Genomic DNA, 15,556 nt, shown 5'->3' with positions numbered 1-15,556 from the left:
CAACACATTCACATACATTTTGTACATGTACTACTAGTATATGGTGACAGGAGCAGAGCAGACCATGAAATTGCAACATTATGTAACCCAACACCAGTCACCATGGTGACAGACGTCAACAAATCATGTGATTGGTCAGGTCAGAGGTCACTGTTTGGAGAAGAAGAAGAGGAAGAAACAGAGCAAAAACAATATGTTTTTCTTCGGTATTATAAAACGTAACAAATAAGACTGACCTAGGAAGGATGTGAGAAGGGGGTCCTGTCCGTGATGAACCATGGCAGTGCAGATAGTGTTGAGGAATACGAGGCAGATCACACCCCAGTAGAACACCTGGGTCTTCACAATGCGCCTTATGCCATATCTGATTCTCTTCTCGAAAACCTTCCAACTCGGACAGGCACCACCTTCATCCTCTTTCTTGTGGGAGAAGCCTGTTTTGATGGAGTGAAAAAAAAAGCAACAAGCATTTAGCCTCTGACATGAATGTTTGTAAAAATGCTCTAGAGGGTGCTGAAAAGTTAAAATTAGTAGTAAGTTATTTTGGTTGCAAAGCTTGAGTGAGTAAGTTTCTTGTGTGAGAAGCCTGTTTTGATGGAGCAAAAAAAACAGCAACAAGAATTTAGCCTCTAATAAGGATTGAATGTTTGCAAAAATGCTCTTAGGGTGCTGAAAAGATAATGGTTATGTTGGTTGCAAAACTTGAGAGAGAGCCAAAATCATCCTCTTTCTTGTGGGAGAAGCCTGTTTTGGTGGAGTGAAAAAACAGCGACAAGCATTTAGCCTCATGAATGTTTGCAAAAATGCTCTTAGAGTGCTAAAAAGATAAAAGTTATTTTGGTTGCAAAACTTGAGGGAGAGCCAAAATCATCCTATTTCTTGTGGGAGAAGCCTGTTTTGATGGAGCAAAAAAACAGCAACAACAATTTAGCCTCTAATAAGGAATGAATGTTTTCAAAAATGTTCTCTAGCGTGCTAAAAAAATAAAGTTATTTTGGTTCCGAAAATAGTTTCATCAGGTTGGAAAAGTATAGGATACAGGAGTTTGTGTTTTCGTCGCAAAAGTGCCACCTACATCGGCTACATATAGCATTGAGAAGCAGAACTTCAATCAAAAAGCTCTGAGGAAGGTGTCTGATAGACACTGAAACGTCAGCACTTAGGTGAGAAATTTTGGTTGTGTAAAAAAAAACCTCCTGTATCCAGTTATTTTGGTGGTAAAATTTGAGGGAGAGCCAAACTTTTGCCTTGTGCAATTTTAAGAGTATCCATCAGACAAAATGATAGAGAAGGTAATGCAAACTGAATACACTGGACCTTTGCCAAAGTCCCATTGCCAGATACTGTTGGAAAACAGGTCTTCGTGGCTGATAAATTGCACCAAATTTGCACATGAAAAGGATTTCACAATTCCCAGTTTGCTTTATGAAGGATTTGTTGCATAAAACTGGAATAAACCATCCTTTTGTGCCTTTATTTCAAACAATCCTGTAGTCATTGTCAAAGGATTACAGATGAGAACAGAAAATATTGGTATATCCAGCCTGGATGCATATCAAATTCCCAATGAAAATCTCTGCTACAGTTGGTCATGTGTTATCATCATATTGGCTCTGTCCTTAACAGCACAATTCCATTTACTAAATATATCTACATGTATACAAGGTAACAATGTCTTGCTGCTTACTCCTGTTAACAAAGTTTTGGGTTTAAAGTGCTGAAATAGATTTGATATTCGATAATAATTGTTCTGTTTCCTTATGTTGTAAGAGTTTGTGTAGAGAAATGTATGGAGAAATGCGATAATCGATATTTGATCATAATCATCCTTTTGCTAGTATTTTCCTTATATTTTGTTAGATTTTGTGTAGAGAAATGTACAAAGAAATGCATATTACCATCTCCCTCTTGGGATGTGCCCTTCTTCCCTTTTTTGCGCTGTTGGGCTGTTAAAGAAAAACAGGGAGATATGAAGCATTAGAATATATATAATTATATAGGCCAGACTTCACAGTGACTCAGACAAAGTGTAACTTAAAACCCTAGTCCTGCGGAGCCCAACAATTGTTGTTTTGCACATACAGTACCATCCATATAGCACCCTGTATACGGTACATGTACAAAATAATGTAGGTACGGTTTGGGGGTATTTCTCGTGCAATGCATCGCAGCAAAATGCAACGAATGCAGAAGTAACTACACCACCGCAGGGCAAAAAAAAAAAAAAAATCAAGGGTCTTTGACTGGATTAAGACATGAAATGTTTGAAAAATATTGTGTAAAAAATGCCAGCAGGAGAAGTGTTGATACAACAACAGATTATATATATTTTTACCCAACTGTAACTTTTCCCCAAATTGTGTATAAACCAATGCCCAGTCTGTATTCAACAGTTGCAAACTTCATTTCTTAGTGTTATTTCTCTTAGACTGTGATCGAAGTATTCCACTGGTGAATGCAGTTCATAATATCATGAAAGTTCATCTGTGTTGGTAGTAAATCATAGTAAAACATTGAACTTTATTCCAATACACAGTTTACAAAGAGATCAAATTTTCAGCGACCACTGTCACCTTCATCAGGATAATTAATGTTGACCAATCACTTCACAACGTGATCTCGCGAGAGTTACCGTTTACAAACACATGACCTTAATCACACAAAACTTTACTGATACGTGACGTAAGCAATTGATCTTGACAGTGGTTGCTGAAAATTTGATCTCTTTATAACTGCAGTTCATAATGTAACATCCGTGTCCATAATATCACCAGGGTCCATAATATCGCCACCTTGAGAAAAAGTGTGCTTTAAGATATTTTTAATTTTGGTATGCACTCCTGCACACCTCAAATGTACATACCTAGGGTATGTTGCAGTAAAAATATCTTTAGGCACACTTTTTCTCAAGGTGGCGATATTATGGACCCTGGTGATGTTATGGACATGGATGTTATGTCATTTTTTTAACAAAATTAAGGGTTTAACTGTCATTTCACTAAAAGTATTTCTGCCAAAGATGACCTACCTTTCCTCTTTTGCTCAGCTTCTTTGTCTTCTGCTAATATTACCTCCTCTGAAACACGAAAAATCAGAATTGTATCAGTCAGTGTGTGAGAAAACTCCCTACAGCAATGGCAGTACTTAAGCCCTATATACCCATCCTATTCTAGCTTTGTTTACTCCGTTGCTTGCTTCCCTACAGAATAGTCCATTTATATGATATAGAAAAAGTGAATATTGACATAAAATACATCATATAAGCAAAGTTTTGATTGCCAAATAGTCCTTGTAATGACAAGGTAACGGTTCAGACAAGAATTCAGCAGTAGACTCAGTACACTGCCTCTGAGTGAGAAATATTTGATTCCCCAAACATTGCAGGAAGTAAAGGACTGAACATTTCAATGGGGACTGGACAAGACTATTCTGCTTGGAGGCAATCGTTGGAGAGAATCAGAGCCAGAAATTCCTGGCTGTTAAACCATACAAGGTACTAATCTATCAAATCCTAACCAGTTTCCAGTTACTAAATACAACATGGAAACGAGCCCACTGAATGTGATGGTTAACTGTTTTCCATCTATGTACATAAATGTCACTGCTGAGTAGAGAGTTAAGGTGACATCAGGGTTAAATGATCTGGACATCCTGTGTATGCCAGGACAGATTACAGATCTTAACGTAGTCTCCATAGCATGCCAAAAACTGGGGGTTTTGGGGGTCTTCATCAGGTCTTTGGGCGCTTTTATGTGCTATTTTCCGATTGCATATAGACAACATAGCCGGCCTGGTTGAATTGCCCCCGTTTTTTAGAACTGGGCTAATCAGAAAATAGCCAAAGACCACCAAACCCCCAGTTCTATAAGCCTGCTACGGAGGCTAATTTTGAACAGGTAATTTCACTTTTGGGCCACCCTTTTTCGATTAGCCATCATAAAGGTCCCATAAAAACAGACTTTGTCTGCCATAAAATATTGATGTCTCATCCCTTTATCTGAAATTATCTTGCTTTGAGGTCATAAAAGTCAATCACAGATTGTATAGTGCACACATGTATGAAGTGCAGGTGCATTCACAATGTGTGTGTTATTTCAGATTTTATTATCTGAGCATAAAACACAATTCTAGTGTTTATGACTTTGTTAGATTTTGCACATGTATGCATGGTGTGTCTTACTCTATTACACTCTGATTTAGTGCTATAAGGATATAGTCCAGGGCTCAAAATACTGGGTGCATGTGCACCTTAGTGCACCCAAATTTGGGGCTGTGCACCCAATTATTTTCTGTGGATGCACCCAAATATTTTAGTAGGTTTATGTATGTGAAGAAGTTAAATGTATATATAGTTACAGTAGTAATTTAGGCCCAATACATGTATATAGTTTCCTACTTGCCATACATGTAATTTCAACCCAAAGATTGTGTGTTGCTTAATATGAGTCATGGCAAAAGGATAATTATCATAACAAATAAGTACTCATCAAAATAATCAACCTTCTAACCCTTCAATTTTGAGTGCACTTAATATACATGTAGCCCCGCTCATCCCTGAACCATGTAGTAGGTAGTTGGTCTGTTGGGCCTCAAACAATCAATACATACCACAGAAGGACAAAGTCTATCCATACATTAGAACACAACATTTGTGGCAGCCAGCCAAGGGTCAGCATTTCCCTTTTGAATAAGTTTGTTCACCCCAGCCTGGTTCAAGCAATTTTATAGCAAGGATTGTCGTAACTGAATTAAAATGACCTCCAATGGCCCCATCTAAATGACATTACACATATTGATGAGGACTTTTGTGCATCAAATCATGAATGGGTTACTTCATGAAAAACAGTTATATCGCAGCAGGGGCCTTGATATAATGAAATAAAAGCTGTTCCTTTGCCTGGATAAAGTTGAAATATCAGAAAGTGCATCAATTTTCATAATGCCACAAGGGATGGTCTCATTCTTTCAATGTCTCAAGCAAGCAATATTTTCTCCAAATTGAACTTGCATTGGAGGTAAACTTTACAAATCATCCTTTCATATTGCCTTTGCATATTCTTCACAGGTCTGCTATTACTTAAAATTTAATCCTCATATTAATAGAGAAAGGTGCATTTTGACCATCTAATAAGACCTCCTTTTCAATGAAATATTCTGTGACAATTTCAGAATCTACGGTGTAAATTTTCTGTCCTACCCTCTGCCCTACACAACTGTTTTATACCCAAATGTCCCTGATAACACAGTGTACACGTATGATAAATCCACATCAGGGGATTCATCGAATCAGTTCCTGAGTTTTTCGGCGTCCCGTCTGTTCTGGCACAATAGCCCCACACGGAGTCTGTGCATTAACATTAGGCCACAGCAAGTAAATTTTATGGATGACATCCGCCGCAGACTCCAAATCTAATGCGAGCGGGGAAAAAAAACAAGACGGGCCGAAAAAACAAGGTTCCTACATTTTTAAATTTGACTCAATCATTGTACAAATGGTTTTGATTCAGTGGGAACATCACATACTACACAGCCAGCATCACATATCACTGCATCAAAGTTAGAAACAAAACATTAAATCAGAGCCTTTTCTTCTCTCCTCTCTTCATATTTATCTGCCATGCACCTTCCGGCATGGCAACAGACATCTTTGCCCATTTTCACCATGTTGACCACTGTCAGAAGGCAACAAAATTTCTTGTTTTTTTTTCCCAAAATCAGGCAAAAATTAATGCGCGCGCTGATGTCATCCATAAAATTCACTCGCTTTGGCCTTACAGGAAGCACAGCAATTATGCCGGGAGGGTCTCCGGAATCAGGGGAGTCTTATTCTGCTCACGTAGGCCAGACACTCTCCTCAGACAGATAGACATTCTTCACACCATGTCTGGCTTTGTGTTGGTTTGCAGGGCTTCCAGTTGGGATTTAACATACTAGAAACAGATACGTCTTACTGTGCTTTCAGCCTAACCTCTCACACCAGCATAAACGTCTGTTCCTGCAACATTTCTTTTTGGAACGCACTAAAAAAAATCTCTGTTTTGCTTTCACCGACACTCCTACATTCCAACATGTGGTTTAAGGTTGACAGAACATAGGTTGAGTCGTCATTTCTCTACCGCGCCATTAATCTATGGAACACCCTGCCACCCAGTATCAAAACACTGGCCAGTCTGCATCAATTCAAAAAGGCCATCCACCAGTTGTACATAAGTTAAGTTGTATATATTAAGTCATGATTTTGTTTAACCTGTATATAATTTGTGATGATTATGTATGTTCATGTATGTGTCAGTATGTTCATATGTTTATATGTTTTGAATCCTGGAAGACTAGTCGTCATGGACTAAAGGATATCGAAATAAACGAACGAGAAAATAGGAGTAAAACTGTTAGACGGAAGTCTTTAGTTTGTAGTTTGGACATGGACGGAGAAGATTAAATATATCATTCAGCTAGCTGTAACTCTGTAAGACAAGCCCTTAAGGCCACACCAATTTAATTTCTTGGTCAACGGATTTTTCTAGAAAAATAATGGAGCGGGCGGGCGAAAAAACAATAAAAATAAAAACAGGCCTAGGCATCCTATTATGGCCCAAAATGGTACAATAGGAGCCATGAAGTCAACACACCAGGCTGGTTCAAACAATGAATTTTGAACTTTTAATGATACCACTGCATTGAAAGATGGAATAACTTTAACAACTAGGAATAAAAGGACTGTTTCCATCTGTTCAGGGCAAAATATGAGCATTTTGCAGTTGATTTTGAATTTTTATTTTTTTTGCAAATCAGAAAAAAATGAAGCGGGCGAATCCGTTAACCAAGAAATTAAATTGGTGTGGCCTTAAATATCTGAAATTCAAAGCATGCACACATCAGATACCCTTGGAAAACTCCCCCACCATCAGATACTGGCATTTACGAGGTAGGATTAGAGTATGACCTGACGTAAACCCGTTGTACCAAGGACCACCAATTACCATAAAATCCCTGAGGAAACAAAGGAGCCAAAAGGTCCTTCGATGGGCTTATCGGCCTTAGTACATACATTCATGCCTACGGAAAATGGCGCCCGAATCTCACCTGCTATCTCTGTAAAACTAGCCAAGGGATGTATATGCTTATGAACAAGGTTGATGTAGGGATATGCAAAGTAAGCACTGTCCTTAGCTAATGTTAGGGCCTGATTTTCCATGATAACTTCTGAAGTTCAAGTTTTACACATTTATAAGTTTGAGATTCATATTGTTGAAAGGCAAGCAGAATGTAATAGTAAGGCCACACCAATTTAATAGATTGGTTCTCAGATTTGCCTGCTTCACTTTTTTCTGATTTGCAAAAAAGGAATGAGTTGTTACTGTAACGGTGTTCCCACTAACAGTGCAGTGCTTTGATTAAAAGTTAAAAATTCAATGTTTGAATTAGAATTCAGCCTAGCATGTTGACTCCATGGCTCCTATCATAGCAATTGGATCTATCTTAGGATGCCTAGGCCTTTCTTTTGCCCCGTTGCTTTATATTTTTCCTGAAGAAATCCAAGAACCAACAAATCAAACTAGAAAGGTAACATTTGCAAAGCAAATGCATAACATTTACCTTGAGTTTGCATTCGGTCTGCTCTGTTAATTCTTACTCAAACACATTCACATATATGGTGACAGGAGTCTAATTCCCTCCTACTAGAAAATTGCAACATTATGTAACCCAACACCAGTTACCATGGTAACGGATGGTCTGGTTCATGTCATTGACCAGATCAGAGGTCAGTGTTTGGAACGGAAGAAGAAACAGAGCAAAAACAATACGTTTTCCTTCGGTAAACATCATTAATTGGTGTGGCCTAAAGGAAAGTTTAAAAGTTCAGTGCAGGGAAGTTTGGAAAGACAGAAAGGACAGACTAACCACGCTGGGCAGCTTCAGCAAGAATCACCTCCTCTGTAGAGAAAGAGACACACAGACATCTTTGAGAACCCTCCACAACCCCACAACATGTGGCCATTCCAGTTCAATATGATCTGTATCTGTATACATGTAGCTGGTAGAACTGCCCCTTGATGTAACATACAAGCTTTGCAGGCACACAGCGAGGCAGTTTTATTATGATTTTTTTCCTGACAAAGGAAGGTTTTTTATTTTTGTGTTTTGGTGGTTTCAGATCAGATACTGTAAATTGTGAGATTTTTGCAGTGATTTTTTTTTTTGCAGTAGTTCAGGGAAAGGGAGATTTCACTGTGTTTCAAATTAATTGTTGAAACAATGTTTCTGTAGAACATTAGTCATGCATGCAGGGAAGACATATTTGTAGTGCTATGAATTTACCCTAAAGAGGCCATGTACAAATGTATGTTCACCAGAACATGGTGTACCTCAGGGTTTCTTTCTTGAACCTACATTGTACACAATGACATCTAGTGTTGGATAGGAAGGGCCACATGTTTATAGAGAGGCAATTAGATACAGCAAATCGAAACATCTAGTATATGAACAAGATGCAAGACACAAGCACAGTACAGCTCTACATATCAACATGCAAATTTTCAGATGCAGGAAAAAGAAAGAAAGAAAATTTTTTCTCTGATTATACAATGAAAAAGAAACAATCTATTTTTCCCAATGAAAGAAAAGTTATGACACTTAAAGCTCAAGCGATTGATATTAAACATATGAAAAGATATAACCAATGCTACATTTGATATGCTTATTAATAGAATAGTTAAAAGTAAAGAGATTGCTAACTATCCAAAATGTATTTGTTATCAAAAAAATATCAACCAAAATATCTTTAACAGTAACTGAAATATACGTCTACTTTTGTGAATCAAGATGAAATAAAACTTAAAACATTACATAACATCTGTGTCCATAATATCACCAGGGTCCATAATATCGCCACCTTGAGAAATAGTGTGCTTAAAGGTATTTTTACTGCAACATACCCTAGGTATGTACAATCATTTGATGTGTGAAGGAGTGCATACCAAAAGTATGTCGCAGTAAAAATATCTTTAAGCACACTGTTTCTCAAGGTGGTGATATTATGGACCCTGGTGATATTATGGACACAGATGTTACAATGTATACGCAGGTGTACAGTCAAACACTAAGCCTTTTAATATTCTAGGGATTGTGCAAAGCATGTCAAGCATTCCAGGGCTACTCATGCCCCACACTTCGGGACATCACATGCGCAACAATGTGCAACGGCTTCATAATGAATGAGGTCAACAAGATCATGCCACAATCGATGCTAAAACACAGGACTGCAAGTACGGAGGTAAATGATCTAAGCCCACATCTACAAAGCACTTTATAAGTCACAAATGATGAGTGCTGCACAATTTACATGCAAATGGGACTGCTGTGTCTTTGGCCACACCAATTTAATTTGTTGGTTCAAGGTTTTCGGCTCTTCATTTTTTTCTGATTCAAAAAAAAAAAAGATTCTGGCTCTGAATCAACTCAAATATGCTCATATTTTGCCCTCAACAGTTGAGGAAAGACCTTTTCTTCCTAGTTGTCACAGTTTTTTCATCTATCAATGCAGTGGTTTGATCAAAAGTTCACAATTCATTGTTAAATATTAAAGGTCTTTCATTCATTCATTAATCCAAATTTTGTGTTGACTTCATGGCTCCTATTGTAGCATTTAGGGCTATAATAGGACGCCTAAGACCTGTTTTTATTTTTATTTTTCGCCCTGTTGCTTCATATATTTTCTGAAAAAAATCTGAGAACCAACTAATTAAATTGGTGTGGCCTAATTGTGAACTGAATGCAGCGCAAGACAGACACATCAGCAGGGGTAGAGAGGGACATACCGGCTTTGCAGATCCACTCCAAGTATCCGTTCAGCTCCTTTTCTATCTGGGCCTGGCGTCTCATCTTCAAAAATTCCCTCCTGTTTTCTACTCGTTCTCTCTCCTTGGCAAACATGCTGGAAAATAAAAAAAAAAGAAATTAGTGTTTTTAGACTCACAAATGAGCCACTCAAAACAATACTTCGATACCTGGATGTGATTAGTACTAGTACATTATAAATGGAAAATTTTTTTTTTAATTACTGGTCTATTTATTATTCACAACACACATACCATTACAGCCTTACATGGCTGAATTGGGGCATGATACACATTAAAATTTATCAAGAATGATTCAGCAGCTCAACAATAAAAGGTTAAACACTATTCTTGAACCTAGACGTTCTGCAGCTAAACTGCATGAAAGAGGTGGGATCATAGCTTTCTATATACAATGATTATTCATCAAGAATAAAATGACTGCAATGTAAGGCTGCAAAATTATTGTAACAGTTACAGTAACAGTTGTATTAAAAAAACAAGGTAGAGCTTATATTTATTCATAAGCATTACATTCTGGGCCTAACCTGCTTTACCATATACCTATTATCATTTTAAAATGATTAATTAATGGAGGTTAATTACAGACATTATATTGTGATTATGAAGCACAGCAACATTCATACACACGATCATGTCCTAAGGCCACACCAATTTAATTTGTTGGTTCTCGGATTCGCCTCTTCATTTTTTCCTGATTTGCAAAAAAAAAAAAAATTCTGGTTCTGAATCAACTCAAATATGCTCATATTTTGCTTCCAACAGTTGAGGAAAGTCCTTTCTCCTAGTTATTACAGTTTAAATCCATCTATCAATGCAGTGGTTTGATTAAAAGTTCAAAATTCATTGTTTAAACATTAACCCAGCCTTTTGTGTTGACTTCTTGGCTCCTATCTTAGCATTTGGGGCTATGATAGGATGCCTAGACCTGTTTTTATTTTTTATTTTATTTCGCCCTGTCGCTTCATATTTTTTCTGAAAAAATCCAAGAACCAACAAATTAAATTGGTGTGGCCTAAAGTGGATGTAACTAGGGCATTTATATATTCAAGAAGACTACCAAAACATGCCATACATGTACAAAGAATTAGGATCTGGGACATTTCATAATGAATAATTAAAATGGGCTCCTCATACCACATGAATAGAAATATAAGCAGCTATTCATAGCAGAAAGTATGCAAGACATGAACTATGAGGTTTAAGTTATATTTAGTGGATATTACTTTTTTTAGTAAGTGTTACATGTGATGTACATTGTAGTTTCTTTTTGTCCCTCTTGATCATGTAACACAAATTAAAATAATTTTGGTAGAGTACAAATTTCACGATTTTTCGAGCTAAAGCATCGGATTCCTTATCACCTATTCCACAGGTTTAATTTCATGTGATGTAGTTTCTTTTTGTCCCTCTTGGTTATAAAGCACAAAATAATTTTTGTTAGAGTTACTAGGATATGAATTTCAACATTTTAATAGCTAAAGCACCCTTATCACCTATTCCACAGGTTTTATTTCGCGTCATGTAGTTTGTTTTTTGTCCCTCTTGGTTATAAAGCACAAAAATAATTTTTGTTAGAGTTACAAGGATATGAATTTCAACATTTTAATAGCTAAAGCACCCTTATCACCTATTCCACAGGTTTTATTTCATGTCATGTAGTTTCTTTTTCGTTCCTCTCGGTTATAAAGCACAAAAATAATTTTTTTGTAGATTTACTAGAGTATGAATTTCTCCAGTTTCCTGGCTAAAGCACTCTTATCACCCATTCCACAGGTTTCAGACTGAAAACTGTTATCGAAGGCTGCAGACAGACCAGTTGATGCATACAGCTGCAAAATCAGCACCATGGACAGAGTCATTTACGTAAATGGGTGGATGAGGAATAGGACAAGTCCTGCACATTTGTTACAATTCAGGGCTCGAAATTCACTTTTGGAAATATGTGCACTGGTGCACCCAACCTAAAAATTGGGTGCACAAAATTTTTTTTTGGGGGGGGCACCGTATAGAACGCAATAAGAAGAACGTCAGCAAAAAAAAATTGTGTTCCATTTCTAAAGAAAAGTACTACAATTGTACAACAATGATTTCATTATTTTCCTGACACTTAGATGTTAAGAATATTTCAACACCTTAGTTTACAGACATAAATCTATGAAAATATTTGGGTGCTCTGGTGCAAAATTGGGTGCACAGCTCCAATGTTGGGTGCACTAAGGTGCACATGCACCCTGTATTTCAAGCCATGGTAATAGGACAAAGTCCTGCACATTTGTTACATCACTGATGGACCCAATGTGTCAGCCTTCTCCACCAACGGGGATTCATTTGGAAGCTGCGGGGCCTGGGAGCGGGGAAGACGTATTTGCTGGACCCGAGTCATTTGTCACGACCTGTGCGGAGGGCTGTGAGGACAGGCTTAATGGACTGACTAGACAGTTACTTAACATTCCTCGCAGACATGGGCACTTAAGGTTCTTAAGTTCTCGTGAAACCTACAAAAATGTTTTCAGGGAAAACCTATGAAAATGTTTTCAGTTTCCTCATGAAATATAGTAAATGTTTTCTGGCTTTTAATTTTGGAAGACTTGTTGGTGGTGCAAGCAAGTGGTTTACTGTATTATTGTTATTACTAGATAGCAAATGTTAGTAATATAAGGCAATGTTTTTGGGTGGAAGTGAATGCATTTAATAATAAAATGTTTGGATTTAACAACATATGTAAGAGGACTCTAGGAAGAGTAGTGGTTGTATTGTCTCCTTTTGTGGGTTCCTTAAACAAACAAACAAACAAACAAGTGGTAATTTGAGCCCTGCTTCACTTTCTCTGGCATATTCTCCTTTTCCTTTCTCTCTCTCTCTCTGTCTCTCTCTCCCTTTCTCTCCCTTTCTCTCTCTCTCTCACTCGCTCGCTCGCTCGCTCACTCACTCACTCACTCACTCACTCACTCACTCACTCACTCACTCACTCACTCACTCACTCACTCACTCACTCACTCACTCACTCACTCACTCAGACCTCTATCACTCATCAAGTACAATGTACCTAGAGGAACAAATTGTGGTTGCAAACCTTTAAATGGACAAAAAGTGAGCACACGTGGATGTCCTCCATAAAATCAAGTCAGTGCAGACTTCTGTCATCTTTGCAGAGCTCAAGGTACATATATACGATGTAAGTATCATATTGTTTAATGTGCAAGCTCCATTGGGACTTGCATGCATAGTTACACACAGGCCCCAAATGTGCTACTAACGGCATGGGATTTACAATGTATTGCAATTAAATGATTAACCATAAAACTCCTTAGGGTAAAGCTCGCTGGAAATGTTGACTATAAATGATCATTTTTATGAACTGATGAAGTAATATACCTGACTCTGAGTCACATGGTCCAATGTACTTGAAGGCAACAGGGATCGTAGGCCCCTGAAGCTATACCAGTGTAATAAAATGTTCGTTCTTGGATCTCCTCCAAAAAAGATATGGCAAAAAACTAAGAGGAAAGATTATTATAAAAGATGAAATATTGGAGGCCCTAAAGCTACGTGAATGTAATAAATGTTCTTTCTTGGATTTTTTCCAAAAAAAGTTGCAGCAAAAAGAAAAGAAGAGAACATCTGCTAGCAAAAAGTATACAAATTTTAAAGGAGTACTAACCTCCAGAAGGAAGTGCTGTTTTCCGATACATCATGCTGCAATGAATACATAACTAGTCGACTTTTTACATAATTTCGCTTGTACGAGTTGCGCGGCGCATGTTTGTAAAGTGTTGAAATATAGCACCTCCTTCTGGAGGTTAGTACTCCTTTAAGACAGATTGATTTGTTTGGTTGGTTGGGTGTTTTTCAGCCATTTCTTCAGTGATTATTGTTAATTATTACTATTATTGTTAAATATGTATATTCCTTACCATGTACTAATTATCTCAAAATGAAAGAAAAATCAATGTATTCCCAACAGATTTACACCAGCTTTCCTGCGTTAAATGAAAGTATGCATAATTACACCCATAAAAGCCTCAGCAGAAAAATCTATATACATGTAGGCAGGACAAAATGTCTTAAGGCATAGGAAAACAATGTGTTTCTTGTTTCAGTCCTGAAAAAATTAAGGCTGGTAGGTAGGGATTTTCTTTTTATCTTTCTTTTTTTTTTAATAGACTTTGGCCATCTCTAGTGATAAACTTAGTTTAACACAGTAAAACTTGCATGAGGACACTTATATTTTTCCATGTCAATGTTGGAAAAACCAAATGTAGAAGGTTTCATCGCCTGTGTCAGATCATGGAGCTAGAAAATGGTAATCAGCTTGAAAAATTAATGTCCCTTTCAGGGATCCACCCAAAAAGAAGGCTAGGGTCAGCAGTTTTTTCTGGGTCAGTCGGGAAACAGGAAACACAACATTTTTTTCCTTAGCCTAAGGACATTAATATTCATAGTCTGGAGGTTAATCTTAATGTGATAACCCCCAAATCTAGTCTGGATTACTGCTGAATTGATTGGTTTTCTGTTCATTAATTACTTGGAATGGACCGTAATGGCAAAACATAATATGCATCATTCTTTGAATAAAGTAAACGTACTATGGACACATCAAGCTGCTTTTAGTGCTTCTTTGAGTTGCATAAAACTTGAAAATTCTAATAAATATAGAGCTTATTTCTAGGCTTTACTTTGAAATGAACAATCATAGCTGATATATCAAGAAAGTTTTTTAAAAAGGCCATGACGTCATATTGTCAAATTTGTGTGTTTTTTTTAAATTTTTTTTTATCAAATGTGTTTATTTATGTCAAATTTGTGTTTTCATCTGTATTGAAATTTGTATACTTGTCAAAATAACAAGCACAGAAAAAATTGCACAATTTTTCAACTCCATCTCCAAATAAAGTAAAATTTGCATTCTCATGACTCTGCTTGACCTTTGTGAAGAAAATTGCACGTATGTCCAAAAACCTGACATGTTTATCTTTCTATTGATAGATCACACGATGGAAAGTCGATGTGCTGTAATTGTGTTGTTTTAATGCTGATCATTTGTTACCGGCCTCCTAAAGTACGCGTAGAAGAACTGCCATCTGTTTTCGCAAGGAGGTCGCTGGCCTCGAATTACGAGCTATCTACAAAATTGGCAGGAACTGCAGGTCAACGACCCTGTAACCTCCTTTCACTGACATAGATCGTCTGTCATGTGGTTTTATGGGATATCTACAACAACTAAATTTGCCTTGGCCCTGTCCTCACTTCAAACAGTGCTCACAAATTTTACTTCTGACAATATGTAGTTGTGTACATCTGAAGAAAAAGAATCATTCAGAGTAGAGGGCTACAACAATTTGCCTTGGCCCTGTCCTCACTTCAAATGGTGCACACAAATTTGACCTCTATCTATAGTTGCATATAAACATCTGAAGAAAAAAGAATTCTTCATTTACAATATACAAGAAGGCCACAAGAGAAGAGAGAGAAGAGAAAAGAGAAGATATTACTTATAAAGAAGAGAAGAGATGATATAATACATAAAGAAGAGATGAGTAGAGATGAAAAGAGAAGAGAAAAGAAGATATGAGAAGAGAAAAGAGAAGAGAATACTTTATACATAAAGAGAAGAGATGAGAGGAAAAGAGACAAGATGAGAAGAGATGAGATGAGAAAAGACAAGAAGAAATGAGAAGAGAAAAGATGAGAAGAGA

General features: G+C 37.1%; 1 protein-coding gene across 8 annotated transcripts in view; it reads right to left on the bottom strand.

Moving 5' to 3' along the window:
• The window catches only part of LOC109484487 (probable voltage-dependent N-type calcium channel subunit alpha-1B), a 157,441-nt gene that overhangs the window by 58,651 nt on the left and 83,234 nt on the right, over positions 1-15,556 (bottom strand). For 7 of the 8 annotated variants that reach the window (XM_019787757.1, XM_019787759.1, XM_019787761.1 and 4 more), the window contains exons 11-15: positions 9,819-9,934; positions 7,903-7,935; positions 3,029-3,076; positions 1,899-1,946; positions 237-434 (exon numbers count right to left, since the gene is read on the bottom strand). In XM_019787757.1, the coding sequence (XP_019643316.1) occupies positions 237-434; positions 1,899-1,946; positions 3,029-3,076; positions 7,903-7,935; positions 9,819-9,934 (443 nt within the window). The remainder of the gene's footprint in view (positions 1-236; positions 435-1,898; positions 1,947-3,028; positions 3,077-7,902; positions 7,936-9,818; positions 9,935-15,556) is intronic. The other variant, XM_019787760.1, reaches the window with a different exon arrangement.

The sequence above is a fragment of the Branchiostoma belcheri genome, unplaced genomic scaffold, assembly GCF_001625305.1.
Source record: "Branchiostoma belcheri isolate BF01 breed outbred unplaced genomic scaffold, Haploidv18h27 scaffold7, whole genome shotgun sequence".
In the NCBI taxonomy this organism is placed as follows: Eukaryota; Metazoa; Chordata; class Leptocardii; order Amphioxiformes; family Branchiostomatidae; genus Branchiostoma; species Branchiostoma belcheri.
The sequence above is the reverse complement of the archived record's forward strand: the minus strand, read 5'-3'. Positions and strand labels throughout refer to the sequence as shown.